General features: G+C 38.4%; 2 protein-coding genes, 1 long non-coding RNA gene and 2 other non-coding genes across 5 annotated transcripts; 3 read left to right on the plus strand and 2 right to left on the minus strand.

The window, feature by feature from the left end:
* Nucleotides 1-701: 701 nt before the first annotated feature.
* LOC139948527 (uncharacterized) lies at nt 702-4,007 on the plus strand. The gene is made up of 4 exons (XR_011787453.1): nt 702-912; nt 1,947-2,060; nt 2,469-2,579; nt 3,250-4,007. It is a non-coding gene; the product is annotated as an uncharacterized lncRNA (long non-coding RNA).
* Nucleotides 4,008-4,869: 862 nt separating this feature from the next.
* Nucleotides 4,870-5,034, minus strand: LOC139948547 (U1 spliceosomal RNA). The gene has a single exon (XR_011787455.1). It is a non-coding gene; the product is annotated as a U1 spliceosomal RNA (small nuclear RNA).
* Nucleotides 5,035-6,571: 1,537 nt separating this feature from the next.
* Trnas-cga (transfer RNA serine (anticodon CGA)) lies at nt 6,572-6,653 on the plus strand. The gene has a single exon. It is a non-coding gene; the product is annotated as a tRNA-Ser (tRNA).
* Nucleotides 6,654-7,151: 498 nt separating this feature from the next.
* On the plus strand, nt 7,152-15,563 carry LOC139948529 (protein SET-like). Its single transcript, XM_071946706.1, has 7 exons — nt 7,152-7,295; nt 8,683-8,867; nt 9,288-9,410; nt 10,153-10,269; nt 10,602-10,775; nt 11,328-11,477; nt 12,942-15,563. The coding sequence occupies exons 1-7, from the start codon at nt 7,223-7,225 to the stop codon at nt 12,999-13,001; spliced, it is 882 nt and encodes a 293-aa protein (XP_071802807.1). The 5' UTR covers nt 7,152-7,222; the 3' UTR covers nt 13,002-15,563.
* LOC139948528 (sec1 family domain-containing protein 2-like) lies at nt 14,063-24,827 on the minus strand. The gene is made up of 16 exons (XM_071946704.1): nt 24,768-24,827; nt 23,835-24,098; nt 23,223-23,300; nt 22,305-22,466; nt 21,683-21,823; nt 21,369-21,446; nt 21,089-21,220; nt 20,342-20,517; nt 20,033-20,138; nt 19,559-19,686; nt 19,121-19,327; nt 18,668-18,828; nt 18,291-18,393; nt 17,964-18,119; nt 17,371-17,503; nt 14,063-16,853 (listed from the first exon to the last, which is right to left on the minus strand). Exons 2-16 carry the CDS (start codon nt 24,015-24,017, stop codon nt 16,764-16,766), a joined length of 2,034 nt encoding a protein of 677 aa, XP_071802805.1. The 5' UTR covers nt 24,018-24,098; nt 24,768-24,827; the 3' UTR covers nt 14,063-16,763.
* Nucleotides 24,828-25,648: the final 821 nt, after the last annotated feature.

The raw sequence follows: 25,648 nt of genomic DNA on the forward strand, positions 1-25,648 counted from the left end.
GTCGACCCAGGGAAGCTAAACGAACGCACCCAATGTACATAGGCGGTACATAGTTGGCCTACATTCCATCAATGTGTTCCTTTCAACCTCGAAGGCAATAACCGTGTCGACAGAAATAAAATACACAAAGACTACACAAACAATGTCTCTCTAGTCACTGAACAACCTTAATAGGCCACTTTTAGATACGGTGGACACAACGATAAAGTATACCACGGTTTGGGTAAATTTGTCTGCATACACCCCCAAACCAAACAGTGCACTCTGTGTCCGCCATACCACAAAAAAGACTCATTATATTCTCAGTGCATGGACTGCTGGACCCGTCGGGTAATGCTGGGAGGGAAGGGGGGGGGGGGGGGTATAGAGTTTTTGTTTACCGAGCCCTGCTTTCGAAGGCTCTATTTTGAAGATTTGAGATTATTATTAGTCACTTTAAAACATCTTGGGAAAATTATACTACTTGTTCCTAGGGGTACACTCTAAATTACAGAGATTTAAATTTAAATCTTTTATAGGATTAAAATTAAAATAAATCCTAAAGATTTATTTTTAGTCCAAATCGATTTAATAAATCAACAATTATCCGCAGAGTCTATTTTGTTTTTCAATCCTCCGAACGATTAAAAAAGGACGCCAACTTTATGGACAGTGGACCAATCAGCGTGACGCGATTTCGTGACGTATTGCACGAACGTACAACTCAAAACTTTGTCGGCAGCCATTAAAATAAACCGACTGTGTGTGCGCTGCTAGCTACAGTACTACTGCTGTCTGCTGCATGCTAAACGCGCACGTTCAATTACAAATGTAAACGTACATGAACGATGATCAGTCATTCATAGTCACACAAGTTTCTTCGGTCAGAACAGTCGGCAGTAAGGAGGCAAAACTTCAATATTATTTCATGAGGTAGGTGAATCCAATCTTATGTAGGACGTAGTATATCGGATAGGATATGGATAGGTTTTTGCAATGATTGTTTACAGTTTACACGACGATCATGACCTGTGGTAAAAATTATATCTCGACGAAATTATGTTAATGTTATACATTTTATACAACGTCCACGTATATTTTGGTGTTTAAAGTCAGTGTGAACATCGTTGTTTTAACTAAATAAACCAAACATTAACCGTTCCATGGAGAAACGTTATCATGTCCATGGACATGACCACACTCCGCATAGACAGAGACAACGAACTTGAAGAGGAAAAGAGTGAATTTAAGACCGATTTTCACTCAGTTTCCCCCACCAAGTTCATTTTTTCCCAGCGACGACGGCGGACCAGATTTCAACTCCCCGTTGCATAGGCCCTATACTCTCTCTACAGTTCACGAACGGGAGTGTTTTACTGTTTGGTGTTGCTTTTGAGTTTTGTTGGTCACCCAACATGATAATTAATATATGTAGATAGGGCAATATTTTACAATAGAAACGTGTCTAATTTATAGACTCTGTGCTCTAAAAATGAAAAAAGAACGATTTCGATAGGCTAGCAAATTTAAATTAGTAAGAGAATCATGTTTCTTTTTAATAACATATCTTAAGTGAACCCATAGTGGTATTGTTTTGCAGAATAAATAATTTAAGAAAATTTAGTCTTAAATCCTGGAAAATATAATGCACAGATTTTTTGAGTTCCAGGAATAATCTTTTGCACAGGTTAGTGAGTAGTTATAACAAAAACTGATGTATTTGACCATTCCAACCGAGTTCCGACTTCAAATGCAATAAAATTATCCTAAAAAATTCATTTTTTTAGCAGTTCCGGCAGATCAGGCAGATCAGGCAGTTCCGGCTTTTACCAATTGCCCAATTTTGTTGGACCAAATTGTCTCTAGTTAAAGCTTTGTATGAAGTTCCATACGCTACTACTAAAACTCTTTATAATAATGTGAGGTTTTTCTTAATTGTTATCGTCTGAATGTTTCCATTTTTTCAGGTGACCTGTCTTCCTTCTGATCGCTGTTTACAGTTTTCTTCGTTCAGGCAAAGTCAAGAGATTTCAATTGTATCTGATGCAAATTCCAACGTTAATAATAGTCAGATCAAGCTGGTAAGCATGTCTTGTGTTTTTTCGTTGATATATTATTCCCATGTAATACAATTAAGATACAATTAAGATACAATTAAAATTTTGCATTTGTTGGCATGGTTGCTAAGGAAAGTAATACTTTTTACGATATGGTGGGAGATATAACTTAATACAAAACTGTTTTTAAAAATGAGTGGTTTGTTTGCATATGGCCACCTGAGCCCTATTGCAAGAGCCTCAATAACATAAACTAGAAAATAGAGACTGACATGTTTTTTTATATTCAACGATTGTGTGCTGGTCAACAGAAAAACAACCGTAAATTACAGTGACATATACTTTACATTTAGTTAATGCTACCATTTTCCATGGTAATGATGTGGAGGGTTTGTTAACACTAACAGTCGTCTGGATGTTTTCATGTTTCAGGTGACCTTTGTTCCTTAGTGTTTGCTGTTTACAGTTTCCTTCATCCAGTGTATAAGTCAAGAGGTTTCAATTGTAGCTGTTGAGGTTCAGAACATTATTCAGAACAAGCTGGTAAGTACTATTTCCCCTAGATGGAGGTTGTTTAAAATTATGTTTCCTTTACTGAAATGTAACAGTGGTCCATTTCACTAAGCAATAACATTCATTGCAAGACAAATTGTCATTATTACCATGCTAATTTGTATTGTGACATCACACTTTACTTAGCAACTGCGATTGATTTGCAGCTAAAATCAAACTTAGCTCTTTGTGAAACCTGGGCCTACTAATTCCACTTTAAGCCACAATGCTATTTAAATCAACTCTATCAGAAAGAACTCACATTTATTTAGAACTTGATTTATTTGATGCAATTGCTTTTGCTATAAACAAGGAGTGAGTTTATAACAATATCATTTGAAAAACAATCACATATCCACGTTCGAGGGGCCCCTATAATAGCTGAGTAATTTGAAAGTATTTAATCTTGTCACATAAACATGCGGATTCACCTATATCAAGGTCACATTCACATACAGGTCAAGGGTCACTTTTGTGTTTGTTGTATTATACATACATGTTTTTGATCATGGTTATGTCGACCAGGGACAGAATTCTTCAAAGACGTTTCTTTGGGACTTAAACACCCCCCCCCCCCTTTTTCCAAACCGGTCAAGAAAAAACTCTGCATTTCAAATGAGAACATTTCATTATCACGAGCATGTTTTTTTTTCAAATACAGAATGGGAGTAGCACACACATCGATGAAGCAATTACAAACTTGACATCTATAGAGATACAGCAACCTGAACAACTTCCCTGAGAGAAAGCTGAAGCAGTTTGTCTTTTGTATGGATTGCATTCCCGTTAGTGTGGAGGGGGGGGGGGGGGTCGTCAGTAGTTGAAACTTTTGATAAGTTCTTAAAATCCGTTATTTTGAGTGTGGGTCAGACTATTCTGAAAAACCAACAACTTTGGAGATCCTTGCTGCAATGAAATCCGGTTGGCCAACTGATATCAAACATAATTCACAAACCTAATTTGAAGTGGCATTCCCTTAGATACAGCATACAGTTTTGCTTAAAATAAATAATTTGTAGGAGAAAGGTAGTGCATCAGTTAATTCAAAAGCTTTTAACAAATTGTTTGTGGCAATATCTTTTTTTTAAACAAGTTATTTGAAATAAAGCTAGTGTCGTAACTAGACTGTCCATGTTCACCCTATCTAGGAAACAAACAAATTGTTTTGTTTTAAAATAAATCTCTCAAATGTGCCAAGAGGCTGTAAACAACTGGTTAACAACCACTCGAATCTTCTTAGAATATTTGAATGAAATTGCAGATTTAAACCTTGAGTGATAAACATGTAGCTACAAAATAGAACTTTTCATGTTTATGGACAACATAGGTCAAATGTATGTCGAGGTTTATTGTCGAAACTATGTGTATTATTTAACTTGTATATTTGAAAATAAAAATTTGAAGGCAAATATTTTAAAACTGTTGTTTTTACTTTGTTTTGTTTTTCCTGCTGGTTCAGAAATCGTTTTTAATGTTTTAATCCCAAGGCAGATTAGAAATGAATCCGAAAAGATTGCTAGCATCTAGGTTTAAATCATTCAACGGGTGAAGGTTAAATCTGTAAAGATTTGAAAAAATAAATCCACTGGGATTGATTTAATTAATCCTCCAAAGACTTAATTGTTTTAATCTTTTGAAAGATTAATTTTAAATCCACGCTGATTGGTCCCTAACGACAATCCTTGAAAGATTTAAAATTTAATCCTGTGGATTTAAATTTAAATCCTTGTAATTTAGAGTGTAACAAATAAATAACTAATATCAACAACGCAGGTTATAAAACCTGTAGTACACATAATATTATGCAGTCTGGTGCACACTCGCTATTTTTTAAAGTTTTTTTTTTAATGATAGGAATTAGTATTATTTATTTATTTGTTATAACATGTGACATATCAAGGTATGTTGTCTACTATCATCAACATTAGACTGTGTATATTTTTTAGTAAATCTGTGATCTTAGACAAGTTTTTTCTTACAAATTATGGAATGTTTCTTGAACATTAATGTCAACTTAGGTTATGTAAAAAAGAAACGAATTGTATGCACACTGTTTTAATCTTTGAATCGGCAACGCTTCGCAAACTAATTAATTGAGTTGATCACGTCATGTACGTGTACTAAACATCTTGTGACAACCTGTGGTCGATTTCACAAAGAGTTAGGACTAGGTCCTAGGAGATTTTCAAGTGTCCTAAGTTAGGACGAGTGAGTGGTCCATTTTGCTTGAGCTATATATCTTCGGCGGTTTTATTTTGATCTAATTTTTGTTAAATTTTTGGTGGGGAGAGCGCGAACGCAGTCCCCACTATCAGAAATTGTACTCCCGAGTTCCTAACATTAGAAGGAATCGCGGGCGTCAGTCTGGACCGGGTGTGCAATGGCCGAGCCTCTGCCAGGGGTGACCGCCTGATTGATCACGGTACACCCTGAGTCAGGTAAGTATGATGAAAAACATGCAAATAGTATCCCTTCTTTCAGAGTTCCACTTTACACCCATGGTGTGTGCGTGCTTGAATGCCGCTGCCGTTAATACCCGTTTTTAGGGTTACACTACGCATGCGCGAAATCATTACGTATGTAGATTGTATTATTATTATTATTATTATTTATTCAGCTATTACAACAATACATGACAATACAACAAATACTTCCAGATGGGCTAGGAGAAACAAAAGCAAAATAATTACTGTGGCCCAATTTCATAGAGCTGCTATGCACCAAAATTTGCTTAGCAAATTTCTTCCTTCATAAAAACAGGATTATCGACTAATTTCCATTTGTTGCATATTGCTTGTTACTGGTATTCAGCTGTTGTTTGCTTATCCAGAAAATCACGTGGAAATTTATCAAGGAAGAAATGTCATGCTTAGCAAATTTTTGTGCTTAGCAGCTCTATGAAATTGGGCACTGGTTGTAATACAATTGAACATGAAGCCGTCTACTTGGGCAGGTGACAGAATATTAGCAGTGGGTAGCTCCTTTTTTCCCTGACTAGATGTTTTATTTGAAAGGTAAAGATTTAAACATCTAATGATTGTGCAATAAGTTCAACAAGATTATAAAATGCCGTTTTGTCACCAATTGAGTGTAAAATCAGAGTAAATTGTGTAAGAAATAGTAATTTTCGTTTATAATATCCTATATACGAATCGAAAAAGTTTTCACTGAACGTTTTACCTTTTTGTTCTTTTCCGAGTCTAAAACAAAGACAACCATGGTGTGATTTGTATTGCATTTTATTGATTAAAGCACAAAAGCTTACTTGGTGGGCCCAATTTCATAAAACATGTAGCACGAAAATTTGCATTGAGCATAATATTTCTTCCTTGTTAAAAACAGGATTACCAATCAAATTTACATTAATTGCATATTGATTGTTACTGGTATTCAGCTGTTGTTTGCTTATCATAAAAATCACGTGGAAATTTGGTTGGTAATCCTGTTTTTATCAAGGAAGAAATTTCATGCAAAGCAAGTATTCGTGCTTACACGTTCTATGAAATTGGGCCCTGGGCAAATGGAAAGCTGGTTGTGGTAAATACATTGTGAGAAACGGTTCCCTCCTGAAGTAACGTAGTTTTTGAGAAAGAGGTATATTTCTCACTCATTATTGGAATAGGAAAGCACACAAACGTAATGAGAAAGTGTGATTTTTCTAAACAATAATTATTATAATAATAAGACTTGTAATGCCCACATATCCACCCAGCTGGGTGTTCAAGAGGCGCAGTAAAAAAAACAAAAAAAAAAAACCCAGGCACAACAAAATTAGTCCTTGTTAACCTGTGACATAAGATAAGTTTTAAAAAGAGATTTGAATTTTGTGGTCATTATTCTCTTGCAACTTCGATGACCAATTGATTTAACATTTTTCACTAAGTTGTTATTTTATGCTTGGGGTGGATAAACCAAGTGATATTACTGGTCATTGACAACTATTTGCATGGCTCATCCTGTAAACAGCTAAAGGTCAATAAAGAGTCATAGTGGCCGAGTGGTTAAGGCGTTGGACTCGAAATCCAATGGGGTCTCCCCGCGCAGGTTCGAATCCTGTCTATGACGAAATGTTTTGTCAATAAACTTGGTATTGTTTTGACCCTGGCGTTTTTAGAGTATGTAGAGGGCGCTAGCGGGCGCTACACACCACACACACACCCTGTCTGTGTCCGGAAAGCAATTTTTTTCTGTAGAAATTAATTGTAATCTCCTGATTTTGTTTTAAGAATTCCCCTTTTTTTAAAAATTGATTTAGAAGCAAGAAATTTCCCCATTGAAAAGCAAGACGACAGTGGCAATTTTCACAGAAGAAAAAAATTGCATCCGGAAACCACATAGCCTATCTCCATGTTCCAATGTAGCAATTAGACCAGCACTAGTTGGCTAAACCTCTAGTAGTAGACTAGAAAAGATTGTCCCAACTTTTTGTCACTCCCCCCCCCCCAACAAGAAATCGCAACCCCGCCTTGCGTAGAACACATCTACACTGTACACAAAACGGGCACAGCACTTTCTTGTGTAGTGACGCCACACACAGTTCCCGCGAAACGCAAAAATCTCGGGCAAATGCCCTTTGTGACACCGCGCATGCGCATCAGTCCCACTGTCAACCTCGTGAAGTAAAAGTAGACAAAATGTCTTCGCCACCAGCCAAAATAAGGAAAGAAGAGACGAAAAATAACGGGCAAAATGTCGCAGAAGTTGAAGGTAAGTTTGTCTAGGTATTTCTGTGATTTATACTGTGCAGTCCAGTGTGGCCTGTTGATCATTTAGGGGCCAAGAACTGTAAATATTTCACGGGGAATGCATCGTTAGCGTGGTGGCGTCCATTGTTTTCAGCATTGTGCTATAGTGTGTGTATAGTGTATGGTCAAAGCATGGCGTGCTTGTTGAATTGGCGCGTGTATTGGATTAGATACATTACTGCTATATTCGTGTATTTCCGACACTCACAGATTTCGCCGACTGCGTTTAACTGTTTGAGGTGGACTTTGGGAATTATGAATCCACTCATCTATTAACAAAGGATCAGCAGATCTATCAGCACAACAATTCACATATGAAACCAAGTAATTGAACGAAAAACATTGTTTTGGGAAAACTTCTTCAAATGAATTGCTTCCATTGGCCATTTTATGTTCTGGCTGGTGTACATCGTATGCTTGGTTTATCATTAGCTTAACGTGATACCAGTGAACTTTTCTTTCAAAAATTAAAAATATAATATGAATTTGTGTTTCGGGGTTCTGAATATGTTGCTGGTTAATATAATAATAAGTTATCTATTTAAATTTGTAAAAATAAATTAAGCACTTTCATTTTTCAATTTGGTTGGTCATGTTGGGAGAATAAAAAAACGAGCAAAAAGAACTGAAATGTGAAAGTATGAAGACAAATGTAATTCTAAATCAGCTTTTCATTTACAAAGTTTTGAAGTTTGAGATATTTAAAAAAAATTCGGATTGTTGATTGTTGGACATGCAGGGTGCGGATTTTGTTTTTAAATAGGGCAAGTGAAATAGTCAAATACTGGCAATAACAGAAATAACTTGTTCAGATTTGAGACATTCCGTGTGCTTCATCAAATCATGTTGTCATAAACCCACCAAATGATCAAGTGTAATTAAGCAGGAATTATTAAAATCCATGCAGTTTGAGGAGCTGCCAACTGAGGGTGCTGTTCAAGATGATGAACTCGGGCTCCATCTTTGAGAGGGCAAGGCCACTTCATTTCGCAAAGGGCACTTCCTTTGAAAATCTTAAAAAACCATAATGGGAAACTTTTGAAGGTGCACCAAGACCAGGGAAATGCAGCTTCTAGTCTCTGTGTTATTCCAGGACCAGTATTTGATGGGCACTTAGAAAAGAACTTATCACTGCTTTCCTTTACTTTACTAAGCTCTTATTTCTTTTACAAACCCCAAACCAAAAACCACTTTTTGCACTGGATTGCCTTTTAATATGTGATTGTTGCTATTTTTAAGATGTACTTTGACCCTTTCAGCTTATGCTGCTGGTCATTTTGTTGTCTAAATAACAATAAATAAAAATATACAAAAATAATATTCTTTCTTTTTTCGCACTTTGTCTTCAGAAACAGATATTAACCAGGAGGCAGTGGAGGCCATTGACAATGTGCAGAACAAGATCGACGCATTGAATGAGCAAGCCAGTGAAGAGATTTTACATGTGGAACAGAAGTACAACAAATTGAGGAAGCCCTACTTTGAGGAGCGGGCGAAGATGATTGAGAAGATTCCTCACTTCTGGGTCACAACTGTATCCTTTGGACAAATTCAGTCGGGGTCACTCAGAAAGAACAATAATAATAATAATTGTTTTTTTCCCCCTTAAAGCCTCCGAAAATAAAAGACTTCAGCTAAAGCCTTTTATAATGCATCTGAAAGTGCACTAAGTAAATGCAACAAGTGTGTTTTTTAATCTTTCAATATTCTCTTGCAAATTTGAAGATCAATTGAGCCAACATTTTTTAACAGGTTTGTTATTTTGAACTTACGTTGAGCATCTTTTGTTTCAGCTTTCAAAAACATGCGGTGAATGTGTTCACAGAACACAGATAGATAGTCCAGTGCCATGTGCCCTATCATCTGTAGTGGTTTTCAATGGGCTTGAGTTCTTTAAGGTGTGAGGGTTAATAAAGATTTCTGACAGGTGTTGTTCCTTGACTTCCTGGAACAGTTCTTACACCATCCCCAAGTGTCAATGTTATTAGACGAACAAGACGAAGAAGCCCTGCAGTACCTGACCAAAGTGGAAGTACAGGAGTTTGAGGACATCAAGTCGGGCTACAAAATATTATTTGTGAGTCAGCCGGAAGAAATAACAAGTTATTTATGCTGTACCTATGGTGCTTATGCTGTACCTTAGTACTTATGCTGTACCCGCAGTATTTGTGCTGTATCCATGTTACTTATGCTGTACCCATGTTACTTATGTTGTACCCTAGTACTTATGCTGTACCCTTGTACTTGTGCTGTACCCTAGTACTTATGCTGTATCCGCAGTATTTGTGCTGTATCCATGTTACTTATGCTGTATCCATGTTACTTATGCTGTACCCTAGTACTTATGCTGTACCCTAGTACTTGTGCTGTACCCTAGTACTTATGCTGTATCCGCAGTATTTGTGCTGTATCCATGTTACTTATGCTGTACCCATGGTACTTATGCTGTACCCTAGTACTTATGCTGTACCCTAGTACTTATGCTGTACCCTAGTACTTATGCTGTATCCGCAGTATTTGTGCTGTATCCGCAGTATTTGTGCTGTATCCATGTTACTTATGCTGTACCCATGGTACTTATGCTGTACCCTAGTACTTATGCTGTACCCTAGTACTTATGCTGTACCAGCAGTATTTGTGCTGTATTCATGTTACTTATGCTGTACCCATGGTACTTATGCTGTACTTATACAGTTAGCGCTTTACTCATTTTAGTGTAAATTTTAGGTTCATGTACATAGTTATGTTGGTGAAGGATACTTTCAAAGTGTCACAGCACATATCGATTAGTTTTGAAACTTTGTTTTGTTCTCTTGCAGCATTTCAAACCAAACAATCCCTATTTTGAAAACGAAGTTATCCACAAGGAATTCCACCTCAACGATTCCGGAGACCCTTCGTCAAAGTCGTCAGCCATCAAGTGGAAGCCAGGAATGGTAAGCCCCCCCCCCCCCACTGCTGGTTAAATTTTTCAATCAAGATTGGTTAGTTAACTCTTTTGACCCAAATTGGTTCCTCGGACCTAAGCTGTATTGTTGGCTATAGCTAGATCGCTGTGCCACCGTGGGTTGAAGTATAGGGCGTCCTTAGCAACAACCCTAGCAACCGTTGTAGCCGCAGCTGTAACTGCGAATACAAATAGGGCCATTATACACAACTTGTGCTGTTGAATTGTAAACAAATTGTTGGTTGGCTCTCTGGAAATGGTGTTAAACACAGAAATTTGCTCAGTTCCAACACTTCATGTTTTTGTTGTTGTAATGCATAGGACTTGACTAAAAGGAACACGGCCATGCAGCAGAAGGGTGTACCACAAAAGAGGCCACACACAGACAGCGAGAGTTTCTTCTGTTGGTTCAACGATCACACGGACGCAGGAGCCGATGAACTCGGCGAGGTCATCAAGGACGACATCTGGCCGAACCCTCTCCAGTATTTCCTTGTGAGTAGCTGTTTATCGTTGTTTGTGTGAAAACAAATGGTAGCGTTAGGTGGTTGATGGCCATGATGTTTGCATCTGACCAGAATTGTCCCGGTGGTATCAAACCAATAAAATGGTTACAGATATTGGATGCGCATTGTCATGTATCCCTTAAAATAGGGGAGGGGGGGGGGGGGTCTTGGAGTATTTTGAGGGGGTTGGTGGGTTGCATTATATGAGTAATGTAGTGGGGGGGGGGAAGGGGCTACATGTAAGTTGCTATATTCAAGTATTGTGGGGAAAGGGGAGTAGGTTGCATCATTTGAGTATTCAAACAAAACAAAAATTTGAGTGGTAATCATTTGACTACTTTGGTGAGGTTTGTCGAGTTAGTTCTGAAAAGTATCCAGAACCAACACAACTCAAAAAAAGGATTTTCGCATGGGTGTAACTGGAAACCTTGGGCAGTTGTGCTTCCACCATGCATAATTTCAAATCCTACTATAGACTTCTTATTTGTTAAAACTTTCAAAGCAATTTTTGATTCTGATGATATTCTTGTCGACATCTCAGATTCCCGACGGTAAGGAAGAGGGTGATGAGGATAGTGACGGTGCTGATCTTGACGACATCGCTGAGTACGATGAGGACGACGATGAAGATGATGATGAAGATGATGATGATGAGGGAGACGAGGAAGGACTTGAAGATTTCGAGGGCGATGTAAGATGATATTTTCTCTTTGCTTAAGAAGACGATTCATTTGAATTTGTAGCAGGTTTGAGTGTGGACAGCGCACTCTGTGCTACGACATAAGACATTTTTACAAGGGACAAGCCGTATTAAAACCCACACTGATGCCATCAGAACTGGAGTTTAATAATGAGTTTGACTGCTCGGCCGGACTCACAAATTCTCTATAGCAGTACCCTTTACCAAGGGAAAAGCTGCCCTGCCCTTAAGCCTTATTAAAGGCAAGCATGTAGTATCCGTCCTAGTTGCCATTGATTTGTACTTATGCGTGAGTGTGTATAGCTGCTTCTCCCCTGCTTTATTTACATACTTTTGGTCTTAACTTTTGTTAAAGTCTTAAATTTTAAAGTGTCCAGATATCCTATTACTTCTTGGTTCTTTGAAATATTGTTTTCAAAGCTTTGCGCGCTTAGAAAAAAAATACGCGCTGTTACACAGCTATGAATTGCATGTTCCGCGTGATAATCTTGTGCGCCGACACGCGGAAGCCAGCCGGTTATAAACACTGGTCATTATCAACCGTTTAAACACCCCCACATGACACGCTCCCCGCCAATAGGAGTAGAGAAACTGTTGAGGGTATTTATGAATTAACTATAATGCATGGTAAATCAGGGTTTGCCAGTACCACTTGACAGTCGGCTTTTTCACTAGTCGGTATATCATATTTATTAGGGATTAATGTCAATACTTAGAAACTTTCCTAATTGGAGACATTCTGGGACGATAGATGGCAGCAGACTTACCAGGTAAAACCATTGTTCTCATAACTATGCGCATGCTCAGAACTACGTCAACAATGGAAATTTACCCGGTGAGTCTGCTGCCACCTAGCGTTGGAAAGTCTCCCATTAGCGCTTTATAACTATTTAAATTATTAATTAATACTGACCTAGCCAGCCAGACCACTTAGAGAGATTTTTTCCTGATCCTTGGTTGTTTTACCTAGAATCTATTTTGCCAACACACCACTGTAAATACATGTAAAATATTGGCAATAAAGACCGAACAGACGCTACTCAAGCGAATTCAGTTCAAAGTTCTTCTCCTTGTTTACAAAGCAATACATGGCCTCGCTTCAATATGCATCAGTAGTCTCATCTCACAAAAGTTGCCTTCTTCATCCATGAGCCTTCGATCAACATCCATCTTCAACTTTCCAAATGGCCCACGCACGAATACCGCTATGGACATAGAGCATTCTCAGTAGCTTGAGCAAACTGCTGGAACAAGCTCCCTCTTCATATCTGTGACTCATCCTCAATCAGTTCATTCAAGTCTCAGTTAAAAGCACATCTTTTCAGACACAGCGCTATACCAATGTTATTTATTATTATTATTATTAGTCATTGGACTATTATTAACCCAATAAACCCTGAGAGATGAGATGTTGATTGTTGACGGAAAGTCTTGATTTGTCTCCTCCTCATGCAGGGTGATGAAGATGATGTACCTGAAGATGAAGATGATGATGACGATGAGGCAGATGCTTAAAGTTTGTGTTCTCCCTGTCTCTTTATTTTTTACAACCTGGCAATGTTGGACATCAAGATTAGCATCGTCACCAAACCCCAACTCCCCATCCTCCATCTATAAACCAGCATTTTTGCCTTCTCTCAATACAAGACGACAGAAACTTCTTAAGAAAGTTACCATTATTCAGAGTTTTTGTGTGCTGGCACCAACAATGGTTTGGGGAGCAGATTTGGGGTTCAACATTTTTGTACGTCGACTCTGATTTTTTTCTCTCGTTTTCTTCCGCTGTGAGTTCACAATGTCTCGGTGACCTTTCAGTGACCTCTTGATTGCCTGAATTAGCGTCAGTGTAATTCAAAAATTAAAACTAAAACCAAAAAACACTTGAACAACAACTGCACTTTTTTTAAAGAGACCCCAAAGGATTTGATGTGTTTTTGTTTGTTTGTAGCCGAAGGCTGCCATGGTAACAGTTTATTTTTTCTCTAGACTATTATTATTCCTTATGTTGATATGAAATCCAGAAATTTAATCCGACGGACTGTGAGTATTTTCTTTTGCTTATGTAGTGTGAAATTTAGGCATAATATTTATACCATTTTTTTAGGAGGCATTAGCAGAAACATTCCACAGAGCTATAATGTAGGAAAGATAGGGAGCTTGAATTACTTTGCAGCAATATCGTGCGGTGGATATTTTGTGGTTACAAACTTCTCAAACTGATCTAGGATTTACGTCGGAGATGAGTGGATGAATTTGTTTTCAAAATATTATAAAGTTTACTCCTAATGTTGAGTCCCTTGACTTCTCTAGACCCCAAATACTTATTTGTTGACTTGAAGCCCCACTTCAATCATAGCCTTTGAATTTTTTAAACTCACTGCTTTGACTCCTGTATAGACTTTGACCTGTTTAAATAGTCTCAATTTCTCTTGGACTGTAAACAGCGCCCTCATGTGGTCGTGCACAGGAAGGGAAGCTACAAGATTAATGACCGCTCCGAGAATTTTCTTAAAATTATATTAAAATCTTTGGGGTCTGCTGTAGTGGAATAAACTGTATGGCTATTTTTTGTCCTGTTTTGTTTTTTAAGTTGAATTTTCGATTATATTTTCTTGTATTTTACTTTCCAAGTGTCCGGGGATTCTTTGATGCCTTGTTGTTGCGAACCGAGGAATGTGAAATGTGTTTGTGTCCTATTGTTTTATACATTGTAAAAGGAGATTGTTTATAGTTTCTCCACAGTAGTGTGATTTTTTGTAATTCGTGAAGAGAAAAAAAAAAATTAAAAACCAGGGACAATAAATTTTCGAATTAATTAATGATTTCTTTTTCGGTGATCCTACAGTTTGAATAAATACTCTTTTAGATGGATCAGGGTGTACTATCATGGAGCTTTGCTGGTAGTTGAGTTGCTATGATCCTCGTAAAGTTAAAAATCACTTTCACGAAAACACCTCAGAGGTATGTAATTGCCATTGTATACAGACGTCCACTTACAACATGGTGGTTATGTGAGCCGGGGTAGATTTCTATATCGAGTTAGGACGAGTTACTCATCCTAACTTGGGATAGGACTAGCTTAACGTTTTTAGTAACTCTTAATGAAATTGACCTCTGGTGCCGTGACCTGTGTTATCACCGCGGCAGTGCCGTTCTCGATGGTAACAAAATGCCTACCGGCCAGTGTCGCATTGTTTTGTTAGCCCTCTGGTTCTAGTTTATAACTCTATGCCAAACAGTAATACATGTATTCAAACATAGATCTGTATATTTGATGCAAGAATAACCTTCCCATCCCCAAAACAAATATTGGCTAAAATTTTTGTGAGGAGATAAAATAGATACTGAGCTAAAGGTTCACCATTTCCCCCTTCAACATCGACATGATGGCAAAATAATGCATTGACCCTTTTTTTGTATTGAGGATTAAATTAATTCATTGTACCCTGAACATCCATTTGAGTGGTTTAATGTGAAATCAAAGAGAAAATCATCTTTTCTAAATGCATATTCTGTCATTCATGACCAATATCTTAGTTGAAAACTCACGGCTGTTATCACTAAACAACTGAGGGAGATGCGATCATATTGCATGGAGCAAATTGTGTGTATAAGTGTGCAAGACACGACCTTTTGACTAAACATGACGACTTAATTTTTGTAAGAGACTTCACCATTTGGTAGTACATGTAATTGCTATAGACAATAAATTTGATGTTATTGGTTACAGTTGGATTCTCAATTCAGCATTAGTTTGGCAAGATTCTTATTTGGGCAAGGCTTAACATCAAGATTTTCAAAAGGGGTTCAAGTATAACCAATTAAGAATTTCAAATGTCATGCATTCTAAAAAGCAGAAACATTTTTTAAGCCTTTTGTTTCATCCCCGATATAACGGGAAAATGTGTGTCACTTTGCTTGTCTACCTCCACATTTGTTTAAAAATTGCTGATTGCTGGTTGTTGTTTTTCAATGAAGGTTATGTTTTTCCCCCAATGTTTCAGTCGTCAGTATATTACAATGGGTTGATGACTGAACCTCATTAGACTTTTGAATAAAAAAAAAACTGTCTGTAAATATGCTGACTTGAATGTATGTTTTATTCATGATATTAATTTTTGTTTGTACTCGTAATACACAGATATGTGTTAGCGCTGTATACTTGGTACTTTCCCGAGCTCTGTTGAAAAAAAATCACAGGCATATTACTTGGGTGGGATTCAAAACCAAGACCATTGCAATTCTAGGGCAGTGTCTTACCAACTACCACTGAGATTGCCCTGTAGCTAGAGGTAGTTCGAATCCTATGTTTTTGCAGCGGGTACTGCAACTATTTAATAGACGTTCAGTTTGCATCAGGGATATTGAGTATCAATGGGGGTTGTACCCATACATATATACAGATGTGTTTTAGCACTGTATACTGTATATTCGAATATTTCCCTGAAATACAATAATTATATACATTGTATTTTTGAGATGCTAAATTCCAACAGTGAAATCAAACCAAATTAAGACGATTCATTTATCTGGAATCATATCCCAATATATATTTATTTACACATCTAGTTGATACGATGCAGAGATAAACAGATGAAACAGTAATTGATTGGTAAAGAATTTACAAATTCTTGAAGGATTAAAATACTAGGGGTACCAAAACCTCTGAAATCTTTACTTTTTAATAATTGTTCAGGATTCACAAAAACTTTGAGTAAATTACTGTAATAAATTTTAGGAGTGATTACCACATGTATACCTTTCCTTAAAAAAGCCCCCCCGAAACCAAATTATGTCTTTGTCCTTGCTCCCCCCCTTCCAATGAAAATGTCTGGTTATGGTTACGCCCACAGACATAAGGTTCTTTATGTCTGTGGTTACGCCACTGTCTAGAGCATACATGCTCAAGAAGTGATGAGACCACCTCATTCGGTTAAAGGGTTTAGTTGATACCTTTTGTAGATTAAGTTTATTAATCATGACATGAATCACGACTCACTGTGAATGAAGATGTATGTAATATAATTTACCAGTTTGTAATAACATATGTCTCCCGAGACGACAGTTATTTCTGTGACGTTGTTTTACTCATCTCTCAAAAAACTACAGCATCTCAGCTAGTAATATTTTAAGGGAAGCTTTCTATCTTCAAACAGTGCGAGTTTAATGTAAACCTGTGGAAGTTGGGTTTTGTGTCGTCAGACAAAAAGTACCCAAACCCTTAATTCACAGCGCTGATTAAGATGTTCGTTTCTGACGATGGTGTGCGTTTCAATGTCACGTCGTCCCTGGCTGTAAATTGTTTTGACACAGTAGCAAGTTCAAGACGTCTGTTGGTTTCAAGACACATGTGCTTCCCACGACAACCTGTTCAAAATGTGGACACGGAGATTGAAAAATAAAAGGGTAACTATCACAGTCTAATGGGGAGAATTTGGAACACTAGGTGGTAGCAGACTTGCCAAAGCCCAATTTCATAAAGCTGTTAAAGACACTGGACACTATTGGTAATTGTCAAAGACCAGTCTTCCCACTTGGCGTATCTCAACATATGCATGAAATAACGAATCTGTGAAAATTTGCGCTCAAATGGTCATCGGAGTTGCGAGATGGTGACAGAAAAAACACCCTTGTCACACAAAGTTGTGTGCTGTCAGATGCTTGATTTCGAGACCTCAAAATCTAATTCTGAGAAACTACGTTTCTTAAGAGAGAGCCGTTTCTCACAATGCTTTATACTATCAACAGTTCTTCATTGCAAGTTACCAAGTAAGTTTTTATGCGAACAATTATTTTGAGTAATCACCAATAGTGTCCACTGCCTCTACGAGAGAATGCTGTAAATGGTCAAACAGTAGGAGGGTTGAGTGATAACTTTCCCTACCTGTGTATGTGGAGAATGAGCAGCCACTGTTTCTTTGATCATCTTGACCTCAGAGCAGGTGACCCCGCCCAAGACGAAGAAGATTAACAGGGGATGATCACTTGGGCGTGGTTTGCTCACATTCACAAAGAACCTACAATAAAACAACAATGTCATTAGTGACACTTTAAACCAAAGTTGCTTAGTCCTTATCAGATGGGACATAAAGTCACGAAAGTCCTATGAGTTGTGTAATGCTACAATATGCTCGAGAAGCAGGCATGCAAGGGCGCCTTTGGCTGCCGGCCACATCAACCCATTATGACCACTAGGAGCACAGCTAAGATCGAAAGTGTTTGATTTTTCCCGAGGGAAGAAAACCGGATGGTCTGGAAAACCCTCATGGCACAGCAGAGAACCAACGTACAACTCAACTCACATGTGGCCCCGGCCGGGAATCGAACCGGGGTCACCTCGGTGAGAGGGGAGCGCTTTACGCACATGCCAACCATGCCACCATGCATGATGGTGAATGGACCAAAAAGAATTCAGCTTTCGATCATGAACATGTATGAGGTACAGTAGTAAATATTCTTTCAGAGTGAGATTTATACCTGAACCCAGTCTTGATTAGATCTCGGAGACCCGTTGACTTATACTCAACATCAGGTAAGTCTGGTTTGGTTGAACTGAAAATATTGTCAAGGAGTTGTTTGAAGAAGGGGTTGTACGAGGCTGGGGCAACCATACTGCCATGATCGAAGATGGACCTAGTGAAAAATACAAACAGAATATTATGTTTTCATGTTATCACAGCATGCAAAAGACAGATAACATTTTCCTTTGTGATGGTAAGTCATAGAGTCAGGCTATGACAAGTTTGCTTGACACTATTTTCTGCTTAACATTATTAACACCGTAGTTTTTTTTAAGATGGTTACCTGAATTGTTGCAGATGATCCCTGGCTCTCCCAACAGATCTCAATTTGACGAAGAGTCGATTAACTGCGTCCCTAACAGAGTCGTCCATTCGTTTCTCTCCGGCTACACGAGAAGAAAACAACAAGGGTGATACTGTGTTGTTTAGACCCACAGGAAAATGTGACACAGTGTTCTCCCCATGCAAAAGCTAAGTGGGCCCAATTTCAGGCTCTGTCTTATACGCTACTGGAAGCTTATGTAAAGCGTATTGCACATGTACATTTTATATCAGACTGTTTTTTATGAAAACAAATTCCCACATTCTTTCAAAAATGGAAATAGATGTTCACGGGTATGGTGTCAAAGGTTAAATATGGATAGAACAATTATGACTTACTGAAAGAAGTCAGGACATCAGACAGCTCCTGCTCAGATAAGATAGCCTGTACTAACAGATTCTTCAAGCTCCTTTCATCGAGGTCAAAGTTTATGCTGTCATCTCCAGCCAGGGAGTAGGCAAAGATGAGTAACAGGAGTATGACATCCAGGCTATGTGGCCTTTTAAAGAGGAATCAGGAGCAAGTTATAAAGTGTTAGTATTTGAATTGAACTGAATTAAAGTAGAGGAGTTTCAGTTGTGAAATTTAATTGTTCACGCTGTCATCTTCAGCCAGGGAGTACACAAAGATGAGTAACAGGAGTATGACATCCAGGCTATGTGGCCTTTTAAACAGGAATCAAAAGCAAGTTATAAAGTGTTAGTATTTGAAATAAACTGAATTAAAGTAGAGGAATTTCAGTTGTGAAATTTAAGTGGCTGATAAAAAGATTTGTTGAAAGTGCAACTCACAAATGCTCTGTCTGCCCTTTCTCTAAGATGGTTAAGATTTGGTCGAGGGTTGGTGTGCCGTTCTCCTCTCCCATGGCCTGTATGAAAAGCTTCTCAGCACTGAGGGCACGATCCCACTCACCCTGGTCTGGGTGCTTCAGAGCCTCTACGCAGGCCGACGCTATCTGCAACAGCCCGGTGTTCCTGCGCAAAGCGTCTGGTTTGTCCCTAAGACATAAGACGAAAGAAACTTTATATCTCTCCAAAAAGAAGAAATTACAATACAAGCTTTGCACAAGACTAAGGCTCACTTTTATAGAGCTTAACAACAATTTTCTGCTAAGCAGCAATGAGCAGGACACCAGTCACAAATGGTACATGTAACATAGGAGTTTGGCTGGTAGCCTTATAATGGTAAACATAATTTTGTTGTGCTTGAAAGAATTAAAGAGAACTTACTTGAACAGTTGCAGGTGAGTCTGCAGAGTTTCAGGTCCCACTCTTCCTATTTTCACGCCCATTTTAAGAGGTAGTTTCTCCTTGGAGATGCAATCAACTAGTTGTCTATTCACATCCATTAAACTTTCCTTGGACCAACAAAAAAAAGAACAGGATAACATTCAATAGATGTAAATTTTTGCACCGGGATAAAGAATTGTTTTCCAATACAAAGGCCCTGTTCACACTTGGATTACTTTACCCCTGGTCTACCCTGGCAAATGGTCATACCCCGGGTAATAGCCACCCCTGCTCTGGAGTAGGGGTAAGTGGTAAAACCCTGGGGTATTCTTGAAATATGCAACAACAACCCTGTGAAATAGGGACAGTGTGAAAGTGCGTCGGGGTTAAACTGTGGGGGTAAAACTTCTGGGGCATCTCTCCCTGGCTCTATTCCTTTGGGATGAGAGATACAGTGTGAACAGGGCTATTTACCTTGTGTTTTGTTGTGATGAGGGTATATAGGACGGAAGATGATGTGGAGTCCGTGGGGTGAGCCAGACAGCCCGGATAAATCACTTCCAACGAGCTCCTACGATTCCTGTGAAGAATAATTTATGCATAATTATTTGGTATATAATTTGTTTTTATTTTTTGTTGATTCAGAGGGAGCCGTTTCTCACCTGGTTTTATACTATCAACAGCTCTCCATTGCTTGTTACCAAATAATTTTTTATGCTAACAATTATTTTGAGTAACTACAAATAGTGTCCAGTGCCTTTAAGCGATGATGTTTCTACCTACCCTCCTAGGGAGTATAAGTCTGCCATGTCAACTGCAACGTCGGCACTGTGACCCGGCAAACGATTGAGAAACGAAAAGAGCTTATCTGCCAGAGTTTCTCTGTTGAGGTGGCTTGAGGCTCCTACAAGATCTAACGTCCTATCGACCAGTAAGACAGATGCTCTATGCTGTGCAGCCTGAGGATGTTAGCACAAAGAAACCATAGATTGGAAGCCATTTATTGTATACTTACCACATCAGGAAGTTAGCACAAATAATTAACGTATAATTGCACATTCCATAAGTGCCCTCTTCATTGGGTCAACAACATTCCTGTAATCTTTCTCAACTCCCTGAGCAGTTTACAGCCCTAAGGTGCCGTGGTGCTCCGAACTACTTATTTTGCTGACAATTTTAACTCAGGTAAAAGACATGAAATCTTTGTACAGGTTTAGTTTGCACGGCATTGTCTTGCACAGGTGGTCAATCACAATTTGGGATTGGCTTGGTTACAAATACTTGGGCCCGATTTCCTTTGCTTTAGAAGCAAAAAATTGAGTTGGGCACCAGTCACAACATCAACAACTTAATGTACCTTGATTTGAGTTTGAAGTTCCCATGGTAACATGTGAAGCTCAATATCATCAACCTGTTTCTATTAAGCAATACTTGTCTGTGCTTAGCACATTTTCGTGCTTAAATAGAGAATTAATTTATGAAACCGGGCCTTGATGAATAATAGACATGGTAAATAAACGAATTCCCTACTTTTCTTCTGGCCTTGGCCGAGGGAAGGCCGGCAAGTTCAGAGGCTACTATCCGGCTAGTGTGACCGACTGCATACACATCCTCACTGACTTGTAGCTGCTCGCAAAAACCACTCAGGCTCGACACAAACATCTGTAAAACATTACCCAAAAAATATAGTTTCTTTTACAAAGAACTTGGCATATTTCAAAAAGTGGCTATAAAGAACATCATTTCAATAAAAGCAGTAATTTGCTTTGATACTTTTTTTTCAGGATAATTAAAAAAAAAGAAAACTCACCTTGATTTGAGTTTGAAGTTCCCATGGTAACATGTGAAGCTCAATATCATCAAATTTATCAGCCGATTTCTTCTCTCCCTGTACATAAGTTCAGTCCAGATAACAAACAAGTAAACAAAAACAACATTATCATAATGGACTGATCAACACACTTCGGTCACCAAGCAGGTAGTCTGACTATTTTTGTAATAGCCGTGCTGGCACGATAATCCGGTTAGTCGCAACTCGGCCATTAAGCAACCATTAGTCGCGACTTCCACATTAGTCACAAAGGCTTAGTCTTGGATCCTCAAATGAGGTACACTTGTACTTACCCTGTGTTCTCTGCCTTCTTGAACTTTGACCAGGTCAGAGGTCAACAATGGGAAGAGTGAGCTGTAGGTAGGTGTGACAAATAAATTTGGGCACACTGGGGCGGCAAACACTGGAATGTGATGAACCTCCGCCTCGGCAATCTGCAACAAAAAATCATCGCAACTTTGGTAAGAATAATTTATAATTAACTGTTAATTAATGTGGAATCAGAGAAAAATGTCTAACTGCTCCATTGTTATGTGAGAGAATGTTGTATCTCAACAGTCAATTTTCTATTTGAATATTTCATTTGAGTTGATTAGATATGAGATGCACAAAACCATGTGACCAAATGTTTATTTTTCAGTGTTCAATTTCTTTCAAACAATACCCCAATTTGGTGAAGATATGTACCATAACTTTATACGGTTTAAATTTGTTTGAACACCTGGGTTTGATACCTCTTAACCTTTCACCCTTAACCCTCCCTTCTCCACTATATAATAGTGCATCAACACTCAAATCATGGTGAGATATTCAGCTCTGGAGTTAAAACTTCACCTTTTCATGTCAAACTACATCACTGTTGCATCGTTACTGTAGTTAGCACTCTGCAAATCTAGCAGTGTTTTCTACACTTACCGGACCACCCATCCACTTTCTCAGCTTGTTCTCAAACTTGGCAAAGAGGGCGCCATCCGTGCTGCCTTCACCTGGCCCCTCCGTCATAAGATGCACATGTAATGACTGAGGAACAGCAGTGATGACGATACAGTACTGAAACTGACTGGAGCGAACAACGTCCTGATGACCAAAGGTACAATATTGTTAAAAGATACAAATTCCTCATTAATAATAATAATAATAATAATAATAAAAATGAAGAATCATTGGGCCAATAACATTCCTTTAACGGTTTAACCTTTCTTAGTAGCTCCCTGGGGGAGTATACAACCTGGGGAACTGTAGCGCTCGAATGGCTTTTTCATACACAATATCAACCTCGCAGGTACCCATTTATACCCCCTGGGTGAAGAGAAGCAATTACAGTAAAGTGTCTTGCTTGAGGACACAAGTGTCACGACCAGGATTCAAACCCACCTTCCGATGACTTTACCACCAGAACTTGAATTCGATGCTCTTAAAGCCATTGGACCCTTTCGGTTCAGAAAAAAAAATAAAAGTTCACAGATTTGCAAATAACTTACAGGGTTTACAGAAGGCAATGGTGAAAGACTTCTCTTGAAATATTATTCCATGAAATGCTTTACTTTTTGAGAAAACAGCAAAACAATACAAATTCTCGTTAACGAGAATTACGGATTTATTTTAAACACATGTCATGACACGGCAAAACGCGCGGAAACAAGGGTGGGTTTTTCCGTTATTTTCTCCCGACTCCGATGACTGATTGAGCCTAAACTTTCACAGGTTTGTTATTTGATGTAGAAGTTGTGGTACACAAAGTGTGGGCCTTGGACAACACTGTTTACCGAAAGGGTCCAATGGCTTTAACCACTCGGCCATCCTACAACATGGTCCCAACTACAACAAGCCCACCTTGATTATTTCTTCCACAGTATCTTTGAGAACTCCACTAACAATAAACACAGCCTTTCTCTCTTCTTTTGTACCACTCTGTGAAAAAAAAAGATGGAAAACAATTCTTTGGTTAGTAAGATTTAAAACTGGGGTAGAAGTATTTAATCAAGTGAAGTTGACAGTAGCGCCATTTGTTAATCTTTGTTTTAGTAGTTGTGGTTCCGAGTGTTTCGATCAGTATGCAAAGTTCTTATACCATTCTTTAACCTAACTAGTTTACCAGTGTTGGCTGCTTGCTTTCAAACACCAGGGATCGATTTCACAAAGAGCTAAGATTGCTCTTAACTGCATATCAATTGTAGTTGCTAAGTAGAGTGTGATGTCACAATACAAATCACCGTGGTAATACTGACAATTTGTCTTGCGATGAATTTTATTGCTTTGTGAAATCGACCCCAGGCCTGAAATTACACACAGGCCACAGAATCCACAGCCTCCGCTGCCCCTGCCCTGGTCTTGGCCTTGGTGCCTCTTCAAATCGACTTTAAATTTTTCAAATGGAAATGCCCTTTTCAAAATGAAAAACAGCCTTGCCCTTTTCAAAGATGAAATTCCAGGCCTGAAACATACCTCAAACGATGAGAATTCCTTGATGTTAACAGCCCCACCTTTGAGAAGCATATTTGCACCTCCACACCAGTGTAGACATTCCACCATGGAGTTGTCAATAAAGACGACTGCCTTCCCTACATGTTGACAGATCGACTCCCAGCCTGATCTGGAACAGGCAGTGATGCTCCTTGACCCTGACATTTTGAAAACTGTTACTGTTGTTTTTGTCCTTCTTTTATTACAAGTTTAGAAACGTGTTCTCGATGTCTGTTGTTACATTGTCTGCAAAATGAAAGGTATGTACATTTTATATCAGAAAATTTATGAAACGTCATTGGACACTATTATTGATGGTGGAAAAATTGTCCGTATCCTGTCCTGTATTCTGTATATAAAATAATAAAAATACTATCTCATTTACTGGACCCAGTCACTACTGGGGGGCTGTGCTCCTTTTCTAGAAATTTAGTGGTAGTGTACTAGTACGGTAGTACGACCGATAATGAAAACTTCAAACAAAAATAGTACTACGCCCTGGGTCTAATAATTCTAATCTAACAAGTAACAATCATAATATTATTAATTAATAAAGTAGTTAACATAAAATAAGATATTCTTGTTGAAAAAGTGGTGGCGGGATAAAACATTGTGAGAAATGTATCCCTCGACTAAAGTAACAATTTGGAGTAACAGTCTTTTCAAAAGGTTATTTCTAACTCATCAAATTCTAAAAGACTTCAGGCCGGAATCCTTTTTTTAGGCTAGGCATCTGAAAGCACACAAATTTGTGCAACAGGAGTTTGTTTTCTTTCATGATTAAAAATAACGCTCACATGTTTTTAACAATGGGATCGGGAAAGTTAGTCCCCCAGATGTACAAACAATTACTAAAACTATTGTTGGTTATCTCAGCAAGACATTTCGTGCTAGGAAAACTAGATTAATTCTCACCAAAAAAATGTCAATCGCTGTCAAAATTTTACGTTCTGGAGGCTGCCATGTTGGCCGGTCTAGTTCCCCGAACATGATCAATAAAAACAGCAAGCCCATTAGCAGCAGGGGACCCGACTATAGGTTGCTGGCTGAAAATAATTTTGTATGGTGTCCCTGATATGCCATACGTTTGTCAACAAAACAGATTTAAAGTACAAGACGAACACGTAAATTCAAGGTAAATTACTTCGTAAATAACTTATTGTTTTGAGTGATGAATTTGTAAAGCAAAAACTAAAAACTAAATCTAAACCTGTCCTGGGGTTGACGTGGATACAGACAAACTTAAATTACTTGCTGTTGGATGCGTCTAATAAAATATAGTTTTTTTCTTCATGTAAGCAACAAAAACAAATTAGGCATTTAAAGAAACTTCTTGGCAGGCACACGTTGTCAACAAGTCGAAGATGTAAATAACTAGTGACAAGGGCAGAAGCAGTAATGAAGTTAGGTTAAAACCTTCATTACTGATTCCGGACCATCCATCTAAGATGACGATGCACCGGGAGTTGCGACTTATGCGAGGGGCGAAAACGGGTCAGTGACCCGTCCCCCTTTTGCGTACTTCGGGCACAGCTCCGACGGGAGGAAAGCACTTTCATCTACCCCTCCTCCTCCGGTAATTAACCGGACTTGACGTCCGTATAGCTTGAAGGCACTGGACACCTTGGCATTTTGTCAAAGACTAATTTTTGATAACAAACCTGTGAAAATTGGTCATCGATAGGCCTAATTGCAAGAGAGTAGTGAAAGAAGAAACAAAATTGTTGCACAAAATTAATTTGTATACTTTCAGATGCCTAAAAAAGGGCTTCGGGCCTTTTATACTATTACCAGAC

The sequence above is a fragment of the Asterias amurensis genome, chromosome 15 (genome assembly GCF_032118995.1).
Source record: "Asterias amurensis chromosome 15, ASM3211899v1".
Taxonomy (NCBI): Eukaryota; Metazoa; Echinodermata; class Asteroidea; order Forcipulatida; family Asteriidae; genus Asterias; species Asterias amurensis.

What these genes read in the sequence shown, in the direction of transcription:
- LOC139948529 (XM_071946706.1), top strand. Translation starts at nt 7,223, where the DNA reads ATGTCTTCGCCACCAGCCAAAATAAGGAAAGAAGAGACGAAAAATAAC. An exon ending in CTCACTTCTGGGTCACAACT is followed by an intron (nt 8,868 to 9,287) that starts GTATCCTTTGGA and finishes TTCCTGGAACAG; the next exon opens with TTCTTACACCATCCCCAAGT. An exon ending in TCAAGTGGAAGCCAGGAATG is followed by an intron (nt 10,270 to 10,601) that starts GTAAGCCCCCCC and finishes TGTAATGCATAG; the next exon opens with GACTTGACTAAAAGGAACAC.
- LOC139948528 (XM_071946704.1), bottom strand. Translation starts at nt 24,017, where the DNA reads ATGTCAGGGTCAAGGAGCATCACTGCCTGTTCCAGATCAGGCTGGGAG. An exon ending in GAAAGTGGATGGGTGGTCCG is followed by an intron (nt 21,824 to 22,304) that starts GTAAGTGTAGAA and finishes TTTTTGTTGCAG; the next exon opens with ATTGCCGAGGCGGAGGTTCA. An exon ending in CTCATTCTCCACATACACAG is followed by an intron (nt 16,854 to 17,370) that starts GTAGGGAAAGTT and finishes CATTTTGAACAG; the next exon opens with GTTGTCGTGGGAAGCACATG.